Here is a 27,451-nt window from a genome sequence, read left to right on the forward strand (position 1 = left end):
TGTGTGAAGAAATGGTTGTAATTCCTACATGGTTCATACTACATTTTTGAAAAAAGCCTTAAATGAAAGCTGAGAGTCTGCACTTTAAGCAGGTATTCATTGTTTCATTTAAAACCCATTGTGGTGGTGTACAGAGCCAAAATGACGACAACTGTATCATTGTCCAAATAATTATGGACCTGACTGTACATTTACTAGCCTTATCTTCAAGTGACAGATGATACGTCACAATATACTGCAACTAACATGTCATTCTCTGCACTGTCAAGATTATATGTGATGCAGCACATATCATCACTAATGTGGAGGCCAAGTTGCCAGCTCCTCAGCCTCTGTCAGAGGTGGTGGTGGCAGCCCTCCACCTGTTGTGCGGGCCTCTGCCTTCTTTCTGTGGGCTGAGTAGAACTCAAATGTTACTAAGCAGGATATTAGGCAAGAGGACATAAAAGTTGAAACAGTATTTTTTGGGGGAGGCTTAAATTACTAGTGGCCTACAGTACATAATGAAATAGCCACTGAATGACAGGTTATTTGAGCTACTTTGTTTAATAAATCAAATATGAATAAAACTAAAGAAAGGTACAATCATGGCCAAGTAAAATATGCCATACCTGTTCGAGTGATGTTTTTATATTTCATTTTAAGCTGCTTCCAAGTGCGTTTTTCCCCTATGAGATTACACCTACATGAAAATCAGATTTTATTCAAAACCACTCCACCACTTTTTCACCTGTATGCTACGATTTTAATTAAGTGTGGTTAAATGTTAAATTAATGGACTAGTGCATTCAAACTTACACGTTGACTCGGGCAGCAGTTTTCTCCCATGTGGCCTCTCTTTCCTTGGCAGCTTTAGTGGTGTTACTTTTTTTTTTACGAAATATATGCTCATATTCGCTGTAGGCATTCATGAGCACTTCTAATTCCACAGGTGTAAAATAAGTTGATAGTTTTTTCTCTCCGGTTGCCATGGTGTGTCGAGGTATCGGGGCTCCATTGATGATGGCTTTTTATCATGGTTGTGCATGCGCTTAACTCAAGGTGTACCTACTCAGAGTTGATTGAACTAATTCAAATTAGCTGTTCTGGAACCGGATACTCAGAGTTTCCCATCTCAGGGTAAGTCAACTCAGAGTTCAGGATTAGACACCTCCTACCTGGAATACCCCCCTGGTGTGTCTCGTCTGCCAAATCTCAGGGAGAGAGTGAGTGGAAAGCCAGCCCGCCTGCTGCCACACACACACACACACACACACACACACACACACACACACACACACACACACACACACACACTGCAGGGAGAGAGAAAAACAGAACAGAGGAAAAAACAAAACAAAACAAGTCCAATACAAAACCCAGACCACAACAGCCACAAGCAACAGCAAGAGGATTTCGGGCTTCACAAAGCTGAGCAAAGTCACGTCAGCTTGGTTTAATTTTGATCAGGATGTCTCCACTCAGTTTAATCAAGATTGCTTGTACATTAGTTAATGTATAGCCAATTTCCTGATAAGCCCTGCCCTTTCCCAATTACTGCAGCCATGTTTTTTGTCCAATCTTTGTCCAGCACATTTTTAAGAGAATTATTTAGTTTTTTTCGGAATGCTGTTTACCACATTGGAATTGATACAGTCAAAATTAAAAACGTAGATGTTTTTCACATTCTGCAAATAAAACAAAAATACATTATTATAATACATACATTAGTTGAAGACATTGAAATGCAAATGTGTTTCCAGTTTTAAGTCAGTCAGATTCACGGTATGAGGAGCGTGGCCTGTCAAAGTTTTCATCTTTTTGCTGTCATCATAGTGTCACCATCAAGCCTATTTGGAATGATTTGAAGCAGCTAATTCCAGCTCATGGCAAATTGAGCAAAGGTGTGATGTAGCATATAATGCTGACTTGGCCACGCCAACAATCCAGTGATTATGACAGTTCAAATCCTGATTAATATTTGCCCCCAGAACATGTGCACCAAATTAGTGAAATTCTGTCCACATAGTTTTTAGGTACACATCCTTGGCATTTGCGGCTTAAAATGCTTTGATGCACCTATTTTCCAACATGTACTTAAGATTTCAAACAAGATATGTGAAAACTGGACTAATCATTGATCAGTTATGGCCTATTTTGTGGAAGCCCTACCTTCTGTGAAGAATTTGTGATTGATGTCAGCCATGTTTTTTGACAGATCTTGCTAATTTTTGATAGAAATGCATGTCTCAGTCTCACAAGGCTGTGCTCCACATTTGGTGTTGATAGAGTCAAAACTTTAAAAAGTCTTTTCATTTTACTATTTTTATCAGGCCACTTGGGTTCAAATTTGAGGACATCATCTTAACCATTGGTGCCCAGTTGCCTATCTCTGCTCAATTAACCATGAGCTGAGTGAGCTAAAGGTATGAGCCTGCTAGATGATGATTAGACAAACCGTTTCTGAGTTAAGGCCATTCAGGGCTCGAACCCAAAAGAACCAGCACAAACTCAATAGGGTTCTGCAACTTCGTGGCTTGAACCATAATCACAGTGAGAAACAGAGGAGAAAAGCTCTCTTAACAATCTTTCCTCCAAAATTCTTTGTGAGTCAATTTCTTGCTGCAACACAACACGACTAATGCAGAGACATTCCAAAGATTGATGAGATCTTAAAATGGACCAGAAAGGTCTTGTCTGGTCTAGACTGTAAGAGGAGAAGTCCAGCATATACAGTACTTTTTCAGAAGCTTGAGGACTATCAGACCTGATCACTTCAGACCAGAGGATAATTGGACCTGATCCAAATCATGATACATGAACAGACCTGAAGAAAGAAAACTGGCAGCAACACAAAGTAGTAAAACATTTCATGTTGTTCTGCTTCACGTCTTGCATCAAAAAACATTTTTCTCTCTCAATAATTATGACACACCACATCATCAGAGCTGAGAGCAAGCCATCCCCTTGGGCTTTAGACATACTGATACTCACAATCAAGACCCAAAGCAATACAAAGTTACATGACCCGATTAGAGAAATTTATCAACTGGACCAGGCTTGACAAGGGTGCTACATTAACTGTCAAATGTTGGGGACTTGGGTTGGGAACTGGAGGGTCGCCTATTCAAGTCTGGTTCAAATATGGAGTGTGGACTGGTAGCTGGAGAGGTGTCAGTTCACCTTCTGGGCACTGCCGAGGTGCCCTTGAGCAAGGCACCGAACCCCCCAACTGCTCGGGGCGCCTGACCAAGGCAGCCCCCTCACTCTGACATCTCTCCACTTTGTGTATGTGTAGGTCCTGTTTGTGCATGTGTGTGTCTTTTGGACCTGTGTGTTCATTACAGAAAAGTGAAAAAATTGAATTTCCCCTCAGGGGGATTAATAAACTAGGCCTATATTAAATTAAAAAAAAAAATAAATGTATATATATGTATATATCTCCCACCTATATATAAATATTTATTTATCTATTTATTTAGCAGGACTCTGCACTAACTATTGTTCATCGTGCTTTGGAGTATGGACACATTTTTGAAGTTCACAGTGTTGGGAACAACATTTTGGGTGTCACACAGAGGCACCATTTATGTTGGGAACAACAATATTAGGCCTCACCAAGGGGTACCATTAATGTAGGGAACAATTCTGGGCCTCAAGGGGGACATTATTAATGTTGTAAATTATACAGGTGATGCTGTAAAAGGGGATACTATTTGTTGTGATCTAGGCACTAGTACTATGTTTTACACGGCGGCACCATTTGTTGGGACTTAAGCCTTAACATGGGCCTGACCTTGTAATAGATCTCCAATTAAAGTATCAAATTGGCTATCTGAAATAATTAATAATAATTAATAATTAATTATTGTTCTTTATGTTAAAAAATGTGACTTAATTTACATTAAATCACCCCATGGGGCACCATTCCTAAAAAGGGAAAATGATAGCCAGTTAAAGATATCAGTCACATAAAATACGCTAAACTATCAATTTGGAATTTTGATTAATAATTAAATTAATAATAATAACCAAATTTATTAGTAAAGCCTGAAGGATTTCGGAGTTCTTGATGCAGCAGAGGTTGACTGTTCATTCACTCTTGAGCAACATTAAACAGACAGCAGGTATGATTCCAAAGAAATATATTTATTAATGAAGTAAGCAAAGCAAAACCAAAACACATAAATTCTAATTTGAGTTGCCTGTTTGGATGTAGCTCTGTTGAAAGCCTATTTGTTAATGAGTCTATGTGAAAGTGATATGTGTTGGAAAGGCTCTGGATTAGTGCAGAGGATGTTTAGTTGCGTGCAATACTCTGTCTGAGAACAGCATAAGCAAACTAAAGACTTAGCTTTGGAGAAGCCAACTAACCAATGACCTAACTGCAGACAATCACAACAATAACTCAGTGAACAGCATTAAATCACATTCAACAAGTTAAACAGTCTTGCTTAGCCTGTACAGCTGTGATAAAGCTATACCCACTTGTTACAAATGCAGCCACTTCAAATTTCCTACACCATCCGAAAGCCTTCCTGATGCCTGCCAACTTCCAAAATTTTAAACAATAGTGTACTGTAAATCGGAATCGCTGTCGGAGGTGGCTGCTTTGAGATGCCTGCTCACCATCTAGTTAATCTGTTAATTGTTGGTCTGAACAACAAAAGAAACATAAACAACTTTCTGCATTTACTAGTTTTCTTTTCATGATTTGTTATTTCCTCCGTTCACTTTGATTATGGATCAGATAGAGTCTGTCAGCAAGAAACACTTTGTAAATAGGCTATTTATATTTTATTTCCATTCAGTCACGTGAGGCTGAAAATTCGGAGTGTCGGTTTTGATATGAGTTATCGTTTCAATTTTCCCAGAAACATTTAGACTAATAAATTATTTCCAGTGTTCAAAAGACACCATAATGATTTCACAATCATGTGAATGAATATAGACACAATTAATTGATGAGAAACATAAACACATTCTTCCTGCGTCTGAGCAGTACACAGTAGAGATGCGCGGATGCAATGCGCGCATCCACCTGAATTAACTATATTATCCTATTTATAGACCCACCATCCGCATGTCAAATAATGGTTATTATTTCTAGTATTCCCCAAAGTTAGTTTTCTTAGTTGTGAGATCACAGACAGCAGACGGGGGGAGAAAAAAAAAAACATTTCTTTGCTCTGTGCTTTCAGAAAATAACCAGGGTGAGGGAAAGAAAGACCAACTATCTGTACAGCAGTCCCACTGTGTTTGCCAGGGTGTATCAGGCTGTGTGATTACGCACAAAGATTGGTTCAACGCATTGGAGCAATTTCATACAAGTTCGGACATTTAACGTGATAAACTAATTTCAGTTCAACATGGTCATTTGCTGAGAGGATTCAGCTGAAGCATAATGAGTGTTATATGTCATTAAGATGAAGTATTTGCTTGTTTTGTGGTTAATTATGCACATGATCCGTTTGACCCCATCATGACAAACTATGACACTATGACAAACAGACAACAGACAACAATAATGCACATTAGCTGCAACAAGATATGCTTCCATAAAAAACTACAAGTAAGTGACCACAGTGCATGTGTGTAAAAATAAGTTAAAACTATTGATAAAATCATAAATATAAATAGATCAATGAGTCAATGTTTATCAGGATGATGCGGCTTCATTCCGAACAATTTCACTGTATGAACCTGGACGATGGGCGTGTCTGGAGATAAAAAAAATAATATTCAATGAACTGCTGGTGTTGTGGGTCATGCGTAAATTAGAGCTTAGATCGGGCCCAAAAAATCCAGCCCGACCGGCCCGAGCCCGTGCACGCTATGTCCGGCCCGGTCCGTCCAATTAACCGTAACTATGGGCCCGAGCCCGATTTAAACCCGACATTTTTTAATAAGCTGGCTGTTATAATTAAGAGTATTAAACCGCTAGTCTTGTTATTTGAATGACAGAAACATAGGATCTTAATGAATGGCGCAACACGGAAGCATGATTATGTAATAAAACAGGTGTTTATTTTAGGACCCAGGTGGTGAAGGGCTGTGCGCGCACAATGTTGCAACATTGTAACTGAGGGTCGAATTCACAAAAGGATTGCGTGGCTTTTGCGGCCGCTAAACCGGTAAAAATGGAGCAAACAGATACGGTCCAATTCACAAAGCACGCGCAGAGGGTGAAATGCTCCACTAACTGCGCTGCCAAGCAGATTGTGTCTCGGTGCTCCGGTGTTATTTGCACGTATTGAAATGAGGTAATATGCATATATTACCTTTCTTTCTTTTACCTTTCTATGCAAATGAGCCTCATTGATAAACAACGTCTAATTCACTAACACCAGCGCTAATAGCCACACGCAGTTTGAGTGAAGTAAATAACGTCTTTAGAAAGCTGGTGCAAACTGGGCGCTCCTCTGTGGAAGCCTCTCGCCCAGACTTTCCAGTGATCGTGGCAGCAGTGATCGTCTGTTAAATCAGTCTGTAAATAATATTTTGACATTATTATTATAATCATTATTACTTTAATGGCATCCGAAGATATTGATGCGTTGAACAGGTGACAGTCTGCGGTCGTTCTCAAAACGCACTTCTGTCACGCACTTCAAAAGCAACTTTCAATAATTTATTTTACGAAACGGGGGAAACAAACGTGAACAAAAACGGTTCCATAATTCATATTAAATTCAAAAGATAACGAAAAAACAGCTACAAGTGAGAGGGAATAGTGATAAAGTGGTCAAACTTGGTCAAATCCACAGCCTCAACCCATCCGACACTGTTAGACTGACTCACCAGCAGACATCACTACATGAGGGTATACAGTATTCAGTACTTTGCCAAACAAAGTCTGCCATTGTTCTGCCACGGTGTTCTTGGCGCAAAGCCAGCATTTATACTTTGCCATGTGTGGCTTATTGCAATCAGGGGCAAATCAGGGGCAAACTGCACTCAGCTGCCAAACTTTGTGGGCGTGTTTGCGCTGGTATATCATTAGCACAATATCCTTTGTGAATAGGACGTTAAGACGGAGCAAACTGCGGGTGCAAATGAAGTGCAATTCAAGGTGCTAACAGTGGCCGCAGTTCATTCTTTGTGAATTCGGCCCTAAGTTTGTTGTAACTTTAGGCTATGTGTCATACAAAGTGTGGTTTAATTTTATTTTTTATAATACTGTAGTGTCCGCCAGGAGTGTGGAAAGGATGACGCAGTTATTCGGCAATTAAACCACCGTTTATTACTGAACAGTACAGGTTACTGTTGGCCGTAACCACGCCAAAACAACCTGCTCTCTCCTCCAGCTCGCTCATACACACACCAGCACGCGCACTCACACAGCCCTCCTCATCCCCGTCACACTCGCACCCCGCACCTCATTCAGTCCCAAATATGCCATTAACTCACAGACATTAACATTATCAAATCATAGCTTTAAAAAAAAAAAAAAAGTCATATCTGACCAGGCCCGGCCTGGGCCCGTCAGAGGGAGGGGGGCTCCCGGCCCGACCTGGCTTGGGCCCGCGGGCCGGGTCGGGCCGGGCTCGGGCTCGGGCTCGGGCAGAGAATCTAAGCTCTAGCGTAAATGCGCATGAGGACACACATTCTCCCCTACTGTACAATATGAAGGAGACTGGACCTCATTCAGCGCTTCTAAAATTTAAGTATGCATATTCAGATACAGGCTTTTCAATACAAGAAACAGACAATTCACACAGTTTTATCAAACATTTTATTTATTTTTCATCTTTTTCGGGTTCTAATTTATTTATTTTAGTGTCTCGTTGGTTGCTAGAAGAGACATTTATCTCCAGCACTTCTGCAGTCACAGTCCTGGCGGGTGGTGGTGGTGATGTGCCAGAAGGAGCGGAGGACATTCATCCGGCTCTCTCACCGCTCTCTCACCGCTCGCTGACCGCTGGTGCGGCTGTGGCTCTGATCAGTAAAATGAATAAATTCATCTGTCTCATTCTTTTCGATATGGACAGCACATTTAAATATCTGATAAGGTATTGTATTGGAGGCTGTGATAAAGCGGTTTTAGATTAGTGATAAAGGCCAAAATAAACAGATATTAATCAGGGATATATAAAAGTTAATGCAAACCTCAGCTGGGGTTCGCTGTTGATCACAGCCGTAATCTCTTTCCAATGCAACTTATGTTTTTTCCTCTCATGACGCAGTTTTTGACTGATGACTAATAGGCTATTTATAGTCCGGAAAATACGGGTTTTCTTTATATTAGCGATTATATTCAAAACAGTTAAACAGAGATGAATAAATAATCAAATACTGTGCTGGTGTTAAGTAGCCTAATTATTTTGGTATTTTTTTAATTTAAAGTTTTGACCATTAGCTACATTTCCTCCCGTCAGCTGTGTTGAATCTTATGTTAACACGCTGTGTATGATAAGTACAAATAAATGTTCCTACTTCACCTCAAGATTTAATAAGAAAACATTGTGACCCCCCAGTGTTGACCTGAGGTTGGCGCTAGTGTCTATTATATTATAATAGCTTATTATTTTTCTGGTATTAACACACACCACTGTTAATTTTCTTAGTTGTGAGATCACAGAAATCCAGATGAACACAGAACAGGAATTAACAGTATCATGGATCCTAAGAACAATCTTTATTGGGAAACGCGGCCATTTCAGCTTTGTCGCAACCCTCCCCCACCCCATTCACCCCCGGCCATCGAATGAATGAGATAGGCTGCCTGTTATCTTCAGAATGGTTGTTTGTGTTCCCCTACTTAACCTGTATTGAAGTGGTAATGATTCAGTTAGGTGAGAACAGTGAAAGTGTTCAATAAAATACCCAAGATTTCTATGATGTTTTCGCAGCAGTATTAAAACACCATTACTGCAAGTGAAACATGAGACTCTTCATAAAGTTTTATGAATGTAATGTATTGTTTTTGTGTGTGTGTATCTCGTTTATCTGCTTTAACACTACCCGATGCTGCAGAAGAATAAGTGAAAGTTAAAAACTATAATACTGTGTATAAAGAAACAGCGCGGCGGACCTGCGCTGCGCCTCCGTTTTTGACGGCGTTAACAAATAGCCTAAATTAGATAAATTAACATGTCCAAGCTTAACTTTGACTCCATGGAGGGTTAACAATGGATGAGTGGATTGAGCAGTGCCTTTCTCCTGAAAAAAAGGCGAGGAAAAGACGACATGCAGAGCCACTGGCTAAACATTGACTCATTGATCCATTTATATTTATGATTTTATCAATAGTTTTAACTTATTTTTACACACATGCACTGTGGTCATTTACTTGGAGTTTTTTATGGAAGCATATCTTGTTGCAGCTAATGTGCATTATTGTTGTCTGTTTGTCATAGTTTTTTAGCGCTGATTGCCGAGTCAAATTCCTGTGTATCTGTCTGATACATTTGGCAAATAAAGTGATTATGAGACGATTGTACAGTAATGTAATATATCTAAATGTTGTAGCCTATTTTACATTTCAGATGAGTAATCTAACTACAGTGTTTCCCACAGGACAGGAATCTATTTGTGGTGGTGTGGTCCGGGGGGGGTTTATTACTAACGAGCAGAACCTTACAGCCAGGCTCCACCGGCTGCAAACGTAAGCGTCACGTCAGCGTAGCGTCGCAGCGTATTCATTTGGGCTCCACTGACTGCGTACGGAAGCGAAACGTAGAGAAGCCAGCGGGGTTGTTTACCGTTTGCTGAGCTGAGAGGCTGCATGGAATGTTAAAGCATTTTCCACCTAAGTTATTACATATATTTGAGTTATCTACAAGTTTACTGTACTGTTTGTCATCAACTCGCTTTCAAATGTCCGCCAAGGACATTTACAAAATGTCACGGATAAACATGGGTAAATGCATGAAAAAAAATCATCACATATCACCTCTGATAATGGTTTATTCATTTAAAAACACATTGTGCTCGTTTAGCACACTATTTCATGTAGTTTTTATCTGCTGGAGGGTCGCGTAGGGGAGCGTAGCGCGACAAAAATAGAAGAGCCGCGTAAAATAGAGAGTTGTCGCGTGACAGGCGGTGGTTGACGCGCCGCTCCCGTTGCCGGTGCAGCCGCTGTAACTGATTAACGGGGGCGAGCTGCTACGGGACTCGCGCTGCAGTTAACACTACTAACAGCGTGAGTTAATGTCTCTGCACATGTTGAGCTTCCAGCTATGTTAATACAGACACAGGCTAATATAACATGATGAGTTAGAGTTGTTCGGACCACTTTTGGACTTGTTTGCCCACATATTTGTATCGAGAGGTCTTTGGATCCGTTCTGCTACTATGTCTGCTTCTTCTTCTTCTTCTTCTTCTTCTGGTGGACCAGGTGCGTTAAGTGCGTCTTTACGATGCATACCGCCACCTATTGCACCGGAATTGTAACGACAAGCTACATTCACAGACAGCAAGTCCCATTATAATGTGTTTATGAGCGAGGTCGAACAGGTAGCGCCAAAAGCAGAAAAATCTATATGTGGCGGAGATAATTTATTCGTGGCGCACCGCCACAGATAAATGAATGTATGGGAAACACTGTAACTATTTACCGTCACTGTAAATCTGGTATTCTCTTGTCTGTTTGTCTGCAAGCGCACTGCAGTTTGCAGTTTGCAGCCCCAGAGATGGCGCCTATGATAATACATCTTCTTAACTGCTTTTGGGAAACATGGCCATATGAAAGATGACGGCGAGGAAAGAGACCGGTTTAAGTTTTGACAGCTAAGATGTGATTGGTTGCTGCACGATGTGTGGCGTACAATGATTGGTTAGACGTGGGGTACACGCCAGATCAGCTGATAGGAGGGCTGAGAAAATAAATGAATGCGTGTGAGACACACACGTTGCATGCGCGCCCCCTCCTCCCTCCTCCCTCACCTGTAGTAACTTACATGATTGAAAAATGGAGCGACAGTCGCAGCTGAAGAGGAAAGGTGCGTAGACAGGGAGAGGCTTAAAAAGCGTAAAGCACTGCAGCGAAGTGCTGTAAAATAACTGACATGTTTTATTTTGTAGTAGCCTACTCTGTCCTCATCTCACACATTGTAAGTCAAGCTATTGAAATAAAGGCTTTGAAAGATTCATCCTCAACTGATACCTTCAAAACGAATAAATAAACATTTTTCTGTGTCTCTGTGCATGCACTTTCATGTTTCTGTGATCAAACAGACAAACCAAATCCACCCTACACAAGTGATGTTATTACAGGTGCACAATTTAAATGAAACAAAATGAAACAAACAAAATGAAGTTTAGGCCACTTTTATCTTTCCCTGAATGAAATTACACAACGCAGCCATGAGTCAGTGAGCACCCAGCACCCCCACCCTGCTGAGCAGGCATCTCAGAGCAGCCACCTCCGACAGCGATTCCGATTTACAGTATACTATTGTTTAAAATTTTGATGTAGGCTATTGCAATTTTCAACATTTTTTATGACGGATATTAGCGGTCCATCGTTAAAACAGGCCATGGCAGAGTTCATTTATAAATATAAACTACATTTTAAACTGTGATCCAGTGTTAAATTTAAACAGATAAGTCAACAGCAGACCACTTAGAATTAGATCTTGGCCTTTGGGGCTCGAAAAGGAAGTCTTCTTATTAAAATCGAAATTGAAATCGAGTCTAGCCCTACGCGGCATTGTTAATGTTACATTTTCTTCATTTTCTTTCTTTATGTGGCTGGTTATGTGATTTACAGCATCCTGCAGATGCATTCGCTGCAGTACATGTGAACCAGGGCCGTAACCAGGGTTATGAAACTAGTGAGGTACAAATGCGAGCGTGCAAACCACGCGAGCAAAAAAATTTTGAGCACTTATTTATGAATAAAAAGTAAAATAAATAGTGTTTTAAACTGTGCAATTACACAAATACACAATCACATAATGTTGTTGACTGGATTCTTTATTTTTTCTTACTTTTGGCACTCTCAGATATAGATATATAGGCTGTTATTGACCTTTTGGAGGGCTGGCTGGATCCTGTCTCCAGAGGGTTCAACTCACTGAAAGTACATAAAAAGGACAGACAGACAGACAGACAGACAGACTTATGATCAGTTAATGCAAATGTGACAAATAATACTGTTTTTTTTCATCTCAATTTGAACCAGGTAAGCATTTGAGAACAAATTCTTATTTACAAAGGCTGTCTAACAGTATTACCTTTCGGAAGGCCAGGTGGATCCTCCTGTGTCCAGAGGCATCCCACCGCCTGAGTACGCTTTCCTTGTTGATCTTGACTCGTATTTTGATCAACATTATGTTTCAAATTAATTATTTCACTCGTAAGCCGTGTTCTAAGCGGGATAATGTATAGTTGGTCGGTTGTTATGGAGAAATAAACCCCTTCAGGATGTATGGAACCCCTTGGCTTCGCGTCGGGGTTCCATACATCCTGTCGGGGTTTATTTCTCCATAACAACCTCCGAACTATACATTATCCCTTACAGAGATAATTCATAACACCTCACAGGTGTGGCATATCACGATGCTGATTAGACAGCATGAATATTGCATAGGCTGGCCACAATAAAAAGCCACCCTGAAATGTGCACTTTTGCTTTATCGGGGGGTCTGTGGGGGTCAGAAAACCAGTCAGTATCTGGTGTGACCACCATTTGCCTCACGCAGTGCAACACATCTCCTTCTCGTTACATTACACTAGCTAACGTTAGCCAGTGAGATGAGATGAGATTACGATGAGATGAGATAAACTTTATTGTCCCCCGAGTTGAAATTTGTCTTGGGCAAGTACATACAGCTGCTCCAAAATAGTGTTTTCTGTTTTGTTTCAACAAAACTATTATCAAAAATAGTGTTTTCTGTTTTGTTTCAACAAAACTATTATCATGACAGATGTGCGAACTAGCGAGTAGCCTATGTTCGTAGTTCGTTCCTTACCTCTCATTTAGGTCTCAGCACACGCGGAGAATCTCTTCTTCTTCACCCCAAAACATGTCCAGTCAGTACCGGTACACGTGACGCGCTGCGGCGTGACGTGTAAGGCTAAAGGTTACGAGACCTCATATGCAGAAACACAACTCCTTTTTTTTTTTTTTTTTTTTAGAAACACAACTCCTGATTGTCGGCTGTAGCGGCTAATATAATTTGTGATCTTTCTATGAATTACATTTTCATATTTTTTTGTAAAATGTATATTTTTATAAAAAATCCCAGGAAATAGTAACCGAGGTATTTACCTCGGGTACCTCATAGCTAGTTACGGCCATGATGTGAACTGCGACTTGAATATTTGTGTAGGCCTATGTTTATGAATTAGTGATGAATCTGGTGACGGAAGCACCACATTCATTGATAAAATGACACAAGCGATGGGAAGGGGGACGATTTTGACCCTTTTATTTGGATGATGCATGCTTTGCGTGAGAAAAGTGGCCAAGTTAGTCTGTTACCCACTGTACTCTGTTACCCCATATGCTGAGGGAGGCTCAGGTGCGCAAGTTCATTTGCTAGTTAGACAACGAGCAATGACACTTGCGACATGGATTATGTGCCCTCCGCCGTCCGCTTTAGACCATCAAAATAGGGCCCGAAATATTGCTTGTTTATGTTGTTGAATGCTGATTGGCTGCAGGGGGTGTAAGGGCAGTGACAGAGGTTAATTACAGTTTTTAAGTGATTAATATTAAGTTGTATGGTTTACAACTAGAATGCTGTTGTTAGCCTGTGAGCCAGACTGACTGCACCTTAATGAGTGAAACACACATTAATCAAAGTTTGGCCAAAATCTGCATTTTGGATATGAAGTCCCGAGTTGAGTGCCAGACTTTTTGATTTTGTCAAGTTAAGTCTACAGTCATCAGATTCATGAATTTGAGTCTGACTTGAGTCGCATGACTTGGCCTCCAAACCTCTGACATACCATTAAAATTAGGTCCAAGATGTATTCATGTATGGTGGGTTGTTTTCATCTCTGTAGCTTCTTCTGGAATATATTTTGGAATATGAACAGCTTACTGGAAATGTATTTCCATCTTCTTTCAGTCCATGTACAAGGAAAAACTTGCACTTCCATTGTGTTTCATCCTAGGAATCCTAGAAAGTTCAAATCTAATCTTTTCCTTGTTTGTCTCCTTACAGAGGGAGAGACTGCGGAACATTGAGAGAATCTGCAACTTACTGAGGAAGGTAAGCTGAGAGGGACAAAACACACTTTGTTTGTATCATTCAGGTTCTGAATGTGATCGGTAACTGGCATGTAATTATTAATGGTGGAAGAATATGTACTACAATGTAGTGTTGTCACAGTACCAAAATTGGGACCCACCGTACGATACCAGTTAAAGAATTACGGTTCTGAGTAGTATCACGATACCACAGCAAAAATGAGGCAGATGTGCCTTTTGTCATTTATAAATAGATAAATCACTTTTCTATGATACATCAATGATATTTCAATGGAATAAATTACTTATTGACTTATTCATACTTCAAAGACAGCATCAATAAGTGATTAACATAGGGGGGGGATTAAAATAAAATAAATAAATTAAATAAAATTCAACCAGCCACCCTCCTCCTCTGACAAGTAAAGAACAGTCTCTCCATAAGTACAGTTCTTACAACATAAGACCAATCCCTAAAGTGCGGTGAGGTTTGTGGACCGTTACCTGCCACAAAGAGAGAAATGTGAATGGCTCGTTTCTCCTCTGACACGCCACATACCTGTGTGCCGCCACGGCTCAGCTGTTCGGGCACTTCTTGGCAGTCATGACACCAACAAAGAGTAAAATATTGGACCTGGAGCTGGGCTTCTCGGTCGCTGGTAAACCGTTATCTTGTGTGGCCATAGCGCTCCACCGTATTCCTGTCTGTGACCCCCGTTCAACCCACAACCAGCAAGATTCGCCTTTTGTTTCTGCTGCTGGTTGAAATCTGTACTCGCACAGCGTGCTCCTGAATGATTTCTTCTGCTCGCACAAAATAATTAAACTTAGGGTTAATACCTGAAATGTCACTGGAAAACAAACCACTGCAGCAGTATATTGAGTGCCAGGTGGCCAGCGCGCCCCGTTATTGGACACTCACCCTCTTGCGACTGGACTTTGAACTTGTCCCACTGTAGTGGTACCGTGAGGTACCGTGGTACTACGGTACTCCAACATTATGATATCATATGTACCATGGTGTTTTAGTACCGCGGTCTACCGTTGCTACCAGTATACCATGCAACACTACTACAATAGGAAAGTACCTAAAATGAAGTGAAAAAAACCAAAACAACAATGCATCTTTCCATAAAAAGTCAAAACTGTTTGCAGACAACACTAGAGCTTAGATTCTCTGCCCGAGCCCGAGCCCGGCCCGACCCGGCCCACGGGCCCAAGCCGGGTCGGGTCGGGCCGGGACCACCCACCCCTCTGACGGGCCCAGGCCGGGCCCAGTCAGATATGAGAGAGAGAGAAAGTCAGATATGATAGAGAGAGAAATGGCTACAGGTTGGGGGTTGCAATTCACATATACAGAAAGAGAGAGAGAGAGGGGGGGTGGAGAGATAAGTGTGAGGGACAGCGGCTTTCCGTGCCTCCAAAAAATATGCCCTATTCATTCAGTGTTTACCCAACACGCTCAATACATGGACATGCAATGACAAATTGTCATTAACTTATAAGGTTAAAAAAATGATGAAAATGTGGACTTACCCATGTTTAAAATGACCTGTTGAAGTAAAAAAATGAGTACTGACGGGAACAGACGAGTGGAGTCGATGCTTTACCGGCGCGGAGAGCGCAGGAGAAATGCGCTGCCTGTGTGGACAGTCAAGCGCCTGCGAGTACACTCGCAGGACTTCCGCGGCACTAACGCGCTTGGTGTGTCCTTAGCATTAATTATAACAGGAAACTTATTGAAAAATGTCGGGTTTAAATTGGGCTCGAGCCGTTAATTACAGTTAATTGGACGGGCTGGGCCGGGCCGGTCCCGGACATAATGTGCTCGGGCTGGGTCGGGCTGAATTTTTTGGGCCTGATCTAAGCTCTAGACAACACCTTGCTTCCACCTCATTTCTGATACTTTTAAATGTATCAAACATGTTTTGGCTTCATATATCTGTCATATGCAACCTGAATTGCATATATTTATATCTGCTAAAAATTGTAGTCATACCCCTAGCAGTATTTTCCTCATCACTTTTTAGAAATGACATTTTAGCATTTGATTTTTGAGTTATGTGTGATTTAAACTGCATTTTAGTATTCTACATGTGTAGTTTAGGTAGTTTCATTTTTAATGCATTTTTGATTTGCTCAGTGTTGCTTCCGTTTTCTTTTTGCCTCATGTTGCACTGACATTTAAAGGGAGACAGACACTGAGAGATTTTTTGCTGTGTTCTGCAGAGCCATGCTGTCTGTTTCCTTGTGTGTGTGTGTGTGTGTGTGTGTGTGTAGACAGTTTGCCTTAAGGACTAGCCAGTATGGGGATGAAAAGAAGCCTCCTCCCAGCTTCAATGTGACATCTGTTTCTCTCTCTACCTCTCTGAAAAACACACTCAAACGTCTCATGCATGTGTGCATGCAAGTGTGTGTGTGTGTGTGTGTGTGTGTGTGTGTGTGTGTGTGGTGTGTGTCTTTTTATGCTGGAGGTTCATTGGTTGAACAGCTGATCTTGGTTATCAGTGTTGTCAACTTGAGCCCTCGGGGCCTCCACTGGCCCCTGAGGAGGACATTCTCCCTACAGTGCTTGTACAGAGACAAATACACACATGCATGAACACACAAAGCAACACATAGTACATGCACACACACACACACCCACTCACACACACACACACACACACACACACACACACACACACACATGCACACACATCCAGATGCACTGTCCTTGCAGCTGTGACCTACTGTGGAGGGATCATTAGAGGTAGCTGCAAATGTACTACCACAATGTCACTGAGCAGCAGCTTGAAGTATAGTACCACCCAGTTTATGTTTATTTAAGGCATTCCAATCAATATATGTATTTTTTAATGAAAAAACATCTTTCAAAGCCAGAGATCACAGATTTTCTTACCCTTGGGGGAAATCAATAAACTGTATCATAAGGCTGGGTGGAGAAAATCAAATACAGTAATGTCACAAATTATATCACATAATATCACAATTTTTACCAATACCTCAATATTGCAACAATGTTGTAGAGTTGAATATTGGTGCTTTAACAAAATATTAACATAATGAGAGTTTTGATAAATAGTTATCAGTAATGTGGATGTAAGGATTGAGTGGCTAAAGGAAAGTACCAGAACAGCGAGAACAGTCTGGTAAGTTCAGAAAATTACATCACTGTACTATAATGCAGTCTTTAAAACCAGGAAAAGACAACACTTACAATATAAAGATATCCAAAATCTAAGACCATAGCCAGTCTCTAATCACAACATCGATGTGATATCCATACATTGCCCAGACCTATGATCACAGGCTACATTTTCAGCCGAAATGGTGTGATGAAAAGCGGATATTTTAAGCTTAAATAGACCTTTTCTTACCCATAACCAGTGGTCGAATTGTTAATTTTTAACAAGGGGGATGCATTGTAGCTTTGATTTTTTTGCATGTACACATAATCAAATATGACAGCACAGATGTGCAAAATTAATCAAGATAAAGAAAAATGGCATGACCTATACCTGCTGCCTTTAAAAACACAAATAATGCAGTAATATTGCTATTGCAATAGAGACAAAAACAGTTTAGAGTATAAATAAGAGTAGTTCTAAAATAGCTGTGAAAATTAATCTTAGAGTCACTCTTATCCTATAGACATTTCCTTAGCCAGCTATAATTTCTCCTTACTCCTTGGACTGATAATTGGTGATGCTGTCAGGTCCCTGTCCAGATACCTGCCTGATTTCTCCCTTTCCCTCTTCTATCTATTGCAGTAATATAGATAATAAATGTGCAAAGCAAAATTCATAAATAGAATTAGGAATAGTAGTGGTGACATAGCTGTGGCAATTAATCGCACAGTCACCTTTGTACTCTAGATATTTTCTCTCAGCCAGTTATAATCTCTCCTCACCTGTAAGGACCCTGCATGACCATCCTTGCTGGCCTCTAGTCCACTGTCTCCTCCCTGAGCCTGCTCTTTCTATTGTGGCAATAAAGATTAAAAAAATATGTGCAAAGCAATAATGAGCACAAGTTCTTTTTAAGGAGGAGTGGGTTTTTTCCTAGCATGAAACTAGCTAGCAAGGTATTTAACATAGATAACATTAATATTAGTGTTCTTGTTAACTAGCTTAACTTGATACATTGGCATCTATTAATTAATCATTTGGCTAACATTATCTACATGCAACAGCATTTCTCAACTTACACGGTTTGTTTGGAAGAAACTGTACAAGGTTTTTTGCTTCTTGCTGGCTGGTTTGCTGAACATAGTTAACACAGCGGCACTGTCCATCCACTGTCTCATCTGTGCGATTGATTCAGATCACAACATGACAGCATGTGTATGCGCCTGACGCTGTCTACTCATGGTGCGTTTAAAGACGGCTCGGAAAAACACGTTACCACATGTTAAAAACGAATTGAACAGTTGTAACGGCTGCAAAAAGTGCGGGGGACAGAAGGCACAGATACGGGAAGTGCGGGGGACATGTTCCCTGTGTCCCTCTCTCAAATTACGTCCGTGCCTGCACACACAGATTCTAGATTAACAAGGGGGGTGCTTTTTGGTCAATTTTCTAACAAAGAGGATGGCATCCCCCCTCATCCCCCCTCAATTCGACCACTGCCCATAACCAAGTAGCTTTTGTGCCTAAACTTAACCACACAGTACAGTGGCATGCAAAAGTTTGTTTACTGTGAATAGTAAATTACTGGAGTATGCAGATTGGTATATTATTTTTGTTTTGCTTTTTGCAGTCAAAAGTTTTTCACAAGCCATAAGTTGTTTTCCTTGATAGCACCTGAGTGTTTGACTAATACCTGGAACAACCATTTCCACCTCCTAAGGTTCTTGTGCAATGGAAATGCTATTCACTACTCCAGTAAATAGGACAAACCTTAGATACAACTTAGTAATGGAAGATATTCTAGTCTGCCCAACTCATGGAACCCTTTGGCCCAGCTATTCGCCAGAAAGATACTGTAACATTATGCTAGCAAGCTTTAAAGTCAGTAACATTGCATACAATGTGAAATGATTGCTTAAGTTCACAGAAGCAGTGTAGTTCCTGCAGCCTGTGTTACAGTCTCCATTCTGTGGTGTTCAGGGGATGAGGCACTAAAGGACTACTGTCAGTGTTGGAAATAAATTGTAAACATGTTACAGATACTGATACTACTATAGTGCATTAAGTTAGAACAGTGAACAGAAAGTTTCACTGGAACTACTTAGTAGGTACATATCGTTTCGCTGTGCTGGACTTTGGGTGGAACCCTTTATGCATGGGGAGGAGCTTTCTTGTCTTGATATCTGTGGCTTCTTTCTCCTTCTTTGGCCAGCTTATGATCTGAGCTTGGTATCTGATGACTGAGAGTGCATACATGTTGATGACTCAGGCCTTGTTCTGACCATTCAGCTGAGTTTGTCACAGTCTGCTTCACTCCCTCACCTCCTCCTGGTAAATTTCCATTCACCTGAAACCTAGCCAGCCGTGCCCCCTCATCAAGACAACTCTTCTCACCTGCCTCCACGGCTGCAGCTCATCAGCCAATCAGCCTGTTATATAAGCCTCTCCAGCACAAACACTCTTTGCCAGATTGTTCTTTGACTTCATGCAAGACATTCCAGCACTCTTGCTGACCTGCCTCTGTCTTCTCTGCCTTGGTAATCAACTCAGCCTTCTGTCTCCAACTCCGAGTCCTGCCTGCTCCCTTCCTGGTTCTCGTCTGCTCAGCTCTGTGGCTGCAGGGTGCTACACCAATCCTGCTTACCTCAGCTCTCGTGGTTCGGCTAGTTATTTCAGTGCACTCGGCTCACTCACTCACCGCTGAAACTACTAGCAAGCTAAACCCAAAGACCTGACCAAAACTGTTGCCTATTTGTGTGAGTAATAAAGGTCATTACCAACTTTCTGCCTGCCTCAATGTGCTGCATTTGGGTTCAGTCACATTCATTACAGACTTCTCAGGGCTTGCTTTACTCTCTGGAGGTATTTGGTTGTGGCACTTGTAGCTGTCCTGGATATATCCTATGTTAAATGGTAATGGACCTGCATTTGTATAGCGCCTTTCTAGTATGGTAATGGACCTGCATTTGTATAGCGCCTTTCTAGTCATCTGACCACTCAAAGCGCTTTTTACATTGAGTCACATTCACCCATTCACACACTGGTGGCCGAGGCTACCATACAAGGTGCCGCCTGCTACTCAGTTTTTAACACACTCACACACCGACGGAACAGCTATCGGGAGCAATTTCGGGTTCAGTATGTTGTTCAAGATACTTCAACATGCAAACAGGAGGAGCCGGGGATCAAACCACTGATCTTCCGATTGGTGGACGACCCGCTCTACCTCTGAGCCACAGCTGCCCCTTGACCTGCCCTCTGGTAGGTCAACTCCCTTAGTTCTGATCATCTTGCCTCTCTTTGATACCATTCAGCCACACTTGTCTAATCCGAATGACATCCCTATCCCTATGCTGTATATCCTGTTGGTGTGGATCAGTGAGTCAATTTCTCGCTCATTCTTGGCATACAGCTTGATGTCATCCATGTAGAGCAGGTGACTGAGTGTTACTTCACTTTGGAATTGGTATCCATAGCCAGTCTTCCTGATGATCTGACTAAGTGGATTCAGGCCTGTGCAGAACAGCAGTGGTGACAGTGCATCCCCTTGGTATATGGCGCATTTGATGTTGACTTGGGCAGTCGGCTTTGAGGCGCCTCCGTCTCGCCCAGTCTGCGAAACTAGAGGCCATGTAGTTAACGTCAATGGCCTCTAGTTTCGCAGACAGGGTGAGGGGGAGGCGCAGCGCACCTGCGCTTCGCCAACTAGGTGTTTTGCAAGTTTGGCACACCCTGCGTGCTGGTGCAGCTACTCCTCTTTCCCACCTCCGTCCCTCCTACCTGCGCAAGTCGGAAAGAGGGAGGAGAGAAGGCGTGGAGTGGGTTTTACACACATCACACCAATCAAATGAGCCCCTCTCCTCGCCCTTTAATGCGCCGTGCGAAGGCGTAATGAGAGTTTACTAAATTCGCCATGGCAGAAGAGAGCAGCAGCGTAAGACGGCCAATCTACTCCCAGGAGGAAACTGATGTTTTGGTCTGGGAGGTCCAAGCTCGCAGTGTCCGAATATACTGAACTGCGAGCAGACCTCCACGGGCTGATGATGCAAAGGTAGCCTGGAAGGAGGTCACCATAATTGTAAATCAATGTTGCATTTATCTCGTGCGCGTGCGCTCTCTCTTTCTCTCTTGTAGTCTCACTCTGTTTCTTTTCTTTTGACTCCTCTAAGATGACAGATGCTGAATATATGCTCCCTATCTGATGCTGTGGCTGTTTGTGGTTGGCTGAGAGGGATGTGAACTCATTAGTTTGCAGCTGTGTTAATCAAATCAGGTTGGGGTTCCATTACGCATGCCAAACGTGCCAAACGGTGCCAATCCCCTTTGATCTGACATCAGATGTGACGGGACAGTCGATATAGAGATACATTTATGTGCTGATTGCAGATAGATGCTTGATTGATGGTTCGCCACCCTGCGCCGCGCCGGGAAACTAGAGCCAAATATGTCATTTGGTCTGGTCGCCTTAATGCAGTGTGAAACCAAACCAACCAGACCAAGTGTATACAATGTAGCAAAAACACGGACCTTGGTCTGGACTTTCAGGTGTGAAAGCCCCCTTAGCGTCCTGTTGAAATTGTATAGTTCCAGACATAGGCGTTTCTAGCCCATTTTTGGGGGTACTGAAGCACTCCTAAATTGAATCCCAGCAACAAGCTAGAAAAGTCTCAAAACCATACAGTACTTGGTTGAAACGTAATATTTTAACAACAAAAATACAGGCCCCACCGCCCCCCCCACAGACTTTCCCAAATGTGGGAATGAAATTGCGTTAAAATGTACAAAAAAGTGAAATTTATCTTGGTGCTCAGCACCCCTAAACCTCTGATCCTAGAATCACCCGTGGTTCCAAACATTCCAGTATCCATGTGTGTGGCATTGAGTCGTAGGCTTTCTTGTAGTCAATCCGGGCAGGGCACAGGTTGGTCTTCCTGCTCTTGCAGTCTCGGGTGATTGCTGTGTCGACCAGTAGCTGGTGCTTGGCTCCTCTGGTGTTACTGCCAATTCAATTTCAATCAATTTTATTTATAAAGCCCAGTATCACAAATCACAGTTTGCCTCACAGGGCTTTACAGCATACGACATCCCTCTGTCCTTAGGAACCTCACAGGGCAATTCCTTTCTGTGGCTCGCTCATGTATTGGCCCATATGCCTAGTTATCTTAGCCGCTATGATGCCTGACAGGAGCCTCTATGTTGTGGAGAGACAGGTTATCGGTCTATAGTTGGATGGGATGGTTCCTTTCTGGGGGTCTTTCATGATCAGGACTGTCCTGCCCTGTGTCAACCATTCTGGGTGGGTCTCATCCCTGAGCAGCTGGTTCATCTGTGCTGCTAGGCGTCCATGGAGTGCAGTTAGCTTCTTCAGCCTGTATGTATGTATGTATGTATAGATCATATTAGGGCCTGGTGCTGTGTGGTCAGCTCTTTGGTCCACTAGCCATTGGGCATCAGTGTTATGCATATCTATCTATCTATCTATCTATCTATCTATCTATCTATATATATCTATATATATATATATATGTCTAACCTTAGTTAAATATATGAGGTCATTGACAAACAGCATGATCTGATTACTCAATGAAAGCAAAGAGAAGTGGAAAAAGAGGACATCCTTTTTATCCTATCCATTTCTATTCTTTTTTATACATCTACTTAAGTTCATCATCTTCTTACAGTTTATGAACTTAATGCACACAATTTATGAGCTATATTTGGACTCTGTTGCACACTGTGCCTGTCAGTGTGAATGCCTGAGGTCCTGACGCAGGAGAATCTGCTGCATTGTGAGGGATTTTTCCTCCTTTCTCAAGCGCTCTTCTTTCCTCTGCTCTAACTATTCAGCTCACTCCAACTGGCACAGTCATAGCACGGTGGTCCTGATAGAATTGGTTAAAAGCTTTGGCTGCATTTCTTTATGTTGGCATACCTATTTTAAAGCTTTCACGACAGGCACACATACACATGCAGACATATGTGCCATTTTGATTCTCAATAGAGTGTGTTGTGTTCTGATGAGTTTTGGATGCCTGCAAACCCATGCAGATGACAATAGCTTGAGGGGATATACTGTATTCTTTACTCTCAACTCTGTGTGTGTGTGTGTGTGTGTGTGTGTGTGTGTGTGTGTGTGTGTGTGTTATTCATTAGATATACAATCTTGTGGCTTGAAGCAATGAGCCAGCGCGTTGTCACAGCAACTGAGCAAACCTGAGTGTACTCATTAGCGCTTCCTGGGTTTATTTTTGGACCTGTCTTGCCCCTTTTCCTCTCTCTCCTCCTCAGTTTCAGTATCTCTCTACCTCCCTCTTTTTTCCCTTACCTCCTCTTCTCTCTAGCCATTCCTCCATCCACTGTTGAGGAAGCTACTTTGAAAGCATAGCTATGCAAGCAACCAATTACTTTGGCCCAGAAGAAGTTGAACTATAGCAAAAGTACTCAAGGGAGAGATATAGTTCAGTTAACTAAAGCTATGTAGAAAAAGTTGTATAAACTACTTCTTGCAAAAAAAGGGTCCACGTGCTAACAGGTCATTTATTAATAAAAAAATGGGGTGTAACGATCCATCGATCTGGAGTAATATATCAATTCAATGATCAATAATCCAATATCATCAGTGCAAACTGAAAACATCGATCCATATCATCATCTTTAAGTTACACTTTTATTTTCAAATTCTTTGTCACTGTCAAACAGCAGCAGGCAGATAATGGCAACAGTCATGAAAAAAGATGATAAGGATAATCTTATTTACTTGGGGGAAAAAATGAGCAGCAGTGTGGAAATATTTTGGATTTGGAAGAAAATATGGGTCCACAGACAGAGCACAGAGTATGTACATAAAGCCATTAATGAGATAAAATAGGACATACTGCCTGGATGGGCATGTCACTCAGCTAACTTCTCTCTACAGCAACATTAGCTGCTCTGTTTCAGCAATGTTTGGCTGGAAAAACATGCATTCACGTTAAAATTCAACCAAGCTGTTCTAGGAAAAAGTATTAAAAAAACCCATGTAATTTGTTAAACTATGAGTAGAGGGAAACTCCACTATTTAAGCTAATAATGAGTGACTAGCAAAAAACAATAGTTTTGTCTATGAACCCTGACAGTTATTACTGAGCTTAATTTTATTCCTTTGTTAAATGATGTCACTGTTACTCTATGTTTTATGGCTGTTGGGGGAAGTTTGCCTTCAGGTTTTATGAAAAAGATGATGGTTTAGGTTCAAATGAAAGATTTCTTCCAGAAAGGGCTCAAGATTAGCAAGATTACTGTATTACTTTTTGTTTTGTACAATTTTAGAGTGAAAGTTTGGGCACCCCAAGACATTTGAGCTCTCAAACAACTTTTACCAGGGTCTCAGACCATAATTAGCTTGTTACGGCTATGGCTTGTTCATATTCATTATCAGGAAAGACCAGATGATGCAAATTTTAAAGCTTTATAAATACCCTGACTCCTGAAATCTTATGCCAACAATCAGCAGCCATAGGCTCCTATAAACAGCTGTATAGCACTCTGAAGAATTAAATTACTGATGCCCACAAAGCAGGAGAAGGATATAAGTAGATAGGAAAGTGTTTTCCGGTAGCTCTTTCCTTACTTTGTAATGTAATCAAGAAATGGCAGTTAACATGAACTGTAGCGGTCAAGCGGAGGCCTGGAAGACTAAGAAAACTTTCTGAGAGAGCTGCTCGTAAGATTCTTAAAAAGGCAAATCAGAACCCCTGTTTGATTGCAAAAGACCTGCAGGAAGATTTATTAGACTCAGAAGAAAATCTTTCCTGTGTCCTCACCACAAAATTCAGCATCAGGTGGATCAATCATGTTTTGTTGCAGCCAGTGGCACGGGGAACATTTCACAGGAAGGGGTAAGAATGGATTCAGTTAAATTTCAGCAAATTCTGGAAGCAAACATCAGACCATCTGTAAAGAAGCTGAAGATGAAGAAAGGATGGCCTCTACAACGGGACAATGATCCTAAACACCTCAAAATCCAAAAAAAAAGGCCTTCCCTCAAGAGGAGCAAGCTGAAGGTTTTGCCATGGCCCTCACAGTCCCCTGACCTAAACATCATTAAAAATCTGTGAATAGACCTCAAAAGAGCATTGCATGCAAGGCGGCCCAAGAATCTCACAGAGCTAGAAGCCTTTTGCAGGAAGAATGGGTAAAAACCCCCTAAACAAAAACTGGAAAATTTTTAGCTGGATACAAAAAGTGTGCGAAATAAAAAGTAATCTTAAAATGAAAAATGTGTCAAACTTTTGCAACAACTGTATGGGTGTTAGTGGAGTCATTTTAAGATAAAGTTTACTGCACTTAAGTGGTTCAGTTATTTACTATTATTTATTTTATTTTATTTTTTATTTCGAATATGTAACAAAAATATCAACAAAGTTGTCCCAAATCATACAAAACAAGTCAAATGAGCCATGATATTAGGAAATAGAAAATAGAATAGAGGAAAGAAAAAAAAAAAGGCATGTAAACTGTAGGGTGATCAAGCCTGTTTATTTTGGATTTACACTAATGGACTTTACTCAGCTTCCTGACATCAGAGACGAATTGGTGACCAACCACTGGGTCACTTCAAAGATAGACCTTCACTCAACTGATAAGCTCTCGACAATCCCCACCTCACCAGATGTGGCTGGAGAGTTTACGACACTTCACAAACTCTGGAAACGAACAAAGAGACAGACTCAGCCACATGGTCTGAAAGGTGTTTCAAACGTAACTTTATTATTTAACATGTTGGTGTTGGTGTTATCCAGGAAGAAGATTCAAGTTGAGATGTCACCAGGTCCCCTATGGTGCAGACGTCTGTGTGTACTGTATGTTAATGTGATAACACCCACCTTTCCCTGCGGTTGTCTTTTAAGAGGACAGACAGAAATGCGGATTCCAGGAGCCAACATGTTGATTGTAATTTTATGCTTCACCTTTCTTTCTATTTCAGTGCATATACATACACATGTATATATATATATGTGATGTTATAACATGATTACCATGTATAACATTTAAATCTGAATTAGTAGTGTCTGTTGACCACTTATTTATAAGTTGGTAATATCCTGTTGCAGACAATGTGTGTTTGGTACCATTCAATAGCAGACAGTGCCACGTTGGTAAATATGGAAGCATTAGAAATGTTCCAAGCTTCATTAATTATCTAGGAAGCAATTACAGAAAATTAAACTTTAAATTAGCAAAGGTACAGGAGGGGAGGAGTGAAATGTCCCGCCAGTGACAGTGAACTGCTCCTACTGGACATCAGCCTGAGAGAGACAGCTGGCAAGGCCAATCACAGCGCAGAGGCCGGAGCCTGCCTGCCAGTCTCAACCCCTGTGAACAACTATAAGATGAGAAGAGACTTTTTGTCTTGTTAAGTTAAAGAAGTTAAAGAAGAAAAAAGGAGAGAAAAAAAGAACCTGAAGAAGAACTTTTGAGAAGGCGATTTGATTGCATCCTGAGCAGAACTGAACATGCTAAAACCCAACAGAAAGAACTTTATGCCACAAGGTCTGCCTAACTCCTGTGTCCTGGACCAACAAGGTCAGGACTGAAGAAAGGCAGACTCCTGCATGCCCACACTGGGTGTGTGAAGATGACCGACATGGAGAGCCAAGCTCACCCGAGCCAAAGTTGCCTTGTGGGCTCAAGAACGCCCAAAAGTGCCCAAGGGCTCCAAGAAGTTCGACCGAGGAGAAGAGAAGGACCAGCTGAGCAGGCTGCCCCGTGGGACAGCACCAGGAGCGGTTCACACCGAGGAGCAGTGCTGCTTTTTCCTCTTCCCCCTCCAGAGCATCTTCTTTCTGGTCTGCTACAACTCAGATGAAACAACATAATCTTCCTGTACTGGGGTTTGATGCATTTAATAAGTATGGTAGGGAGCATTAGATAAAACTAGGATTTCCCCTAAGTTTTCAGATATTTCCCTTTTTGCTTCATCTGGTTCACTCTGGTCATTCATTCATTCATTAGCATCGCTGTATTCATTTCATTCCACTCATAGTTGCATTTACTCACTGGGCTCTAGTTTCCCGGCGCAGCGCAGGGTGGCGCAGGGTGGCGAACCCCGCGCAGAGCTAGTTTCAAGCAGCGCAACCCGAGGCGCGCTCAGTTTGGTAGTTTGGCAGACCGAGGTGCGCTGAGATGGGTGTGGCGGCGCAACAGGGGGAGGTGT

At 41.6% G+C, this 27,451-nt stretch overlaps 1 protein-coding gene across 7 annotated transcripts in view; it reads left to right on the plus strand.

Moving 5' to 3' along the window:
* cnih3 (cornichon family AMPA receptor auxiliary protein 3) overlaps positions 1 to 27,451 on the plus strand; it is a 304,251-nt gene that overhangs the window by 79,437 nt on the left and 197,363 nt on the right. For all 7 annotated transcript variants that reach the window (XR_007570846.1, XR_007570845.1, XM_050058886.1 and 4 more), the window contains one exon: positions 14,100 to 14,147. Coding sequence is in view for 5 of the 7 variants with exons in the window: in XM_050058886.1 (XP_049914843.1) it covers positions 14,100 to 14,147 (48 nt within the window). In the remaining 2 variants the exon portion in view is untranslated. The remainder of the gene's footprint in view (positions 1 to 14,099; positions 14,148 to 27,451) is intronic.

This window comes from Epinephelus moara, chromosome 12 (genome assembly GCF_006386435.1).
Source record: "Epinephelus moara isolate mb chromosome 12, YSFRI_EMoa_1.0, whole genome shotgun sequence".
NCBI lineage: Eukaryota > Metazoa > Chordata > Actinopteri > Perciformes > Serranidae > Epinephelus > Epinephelus moara.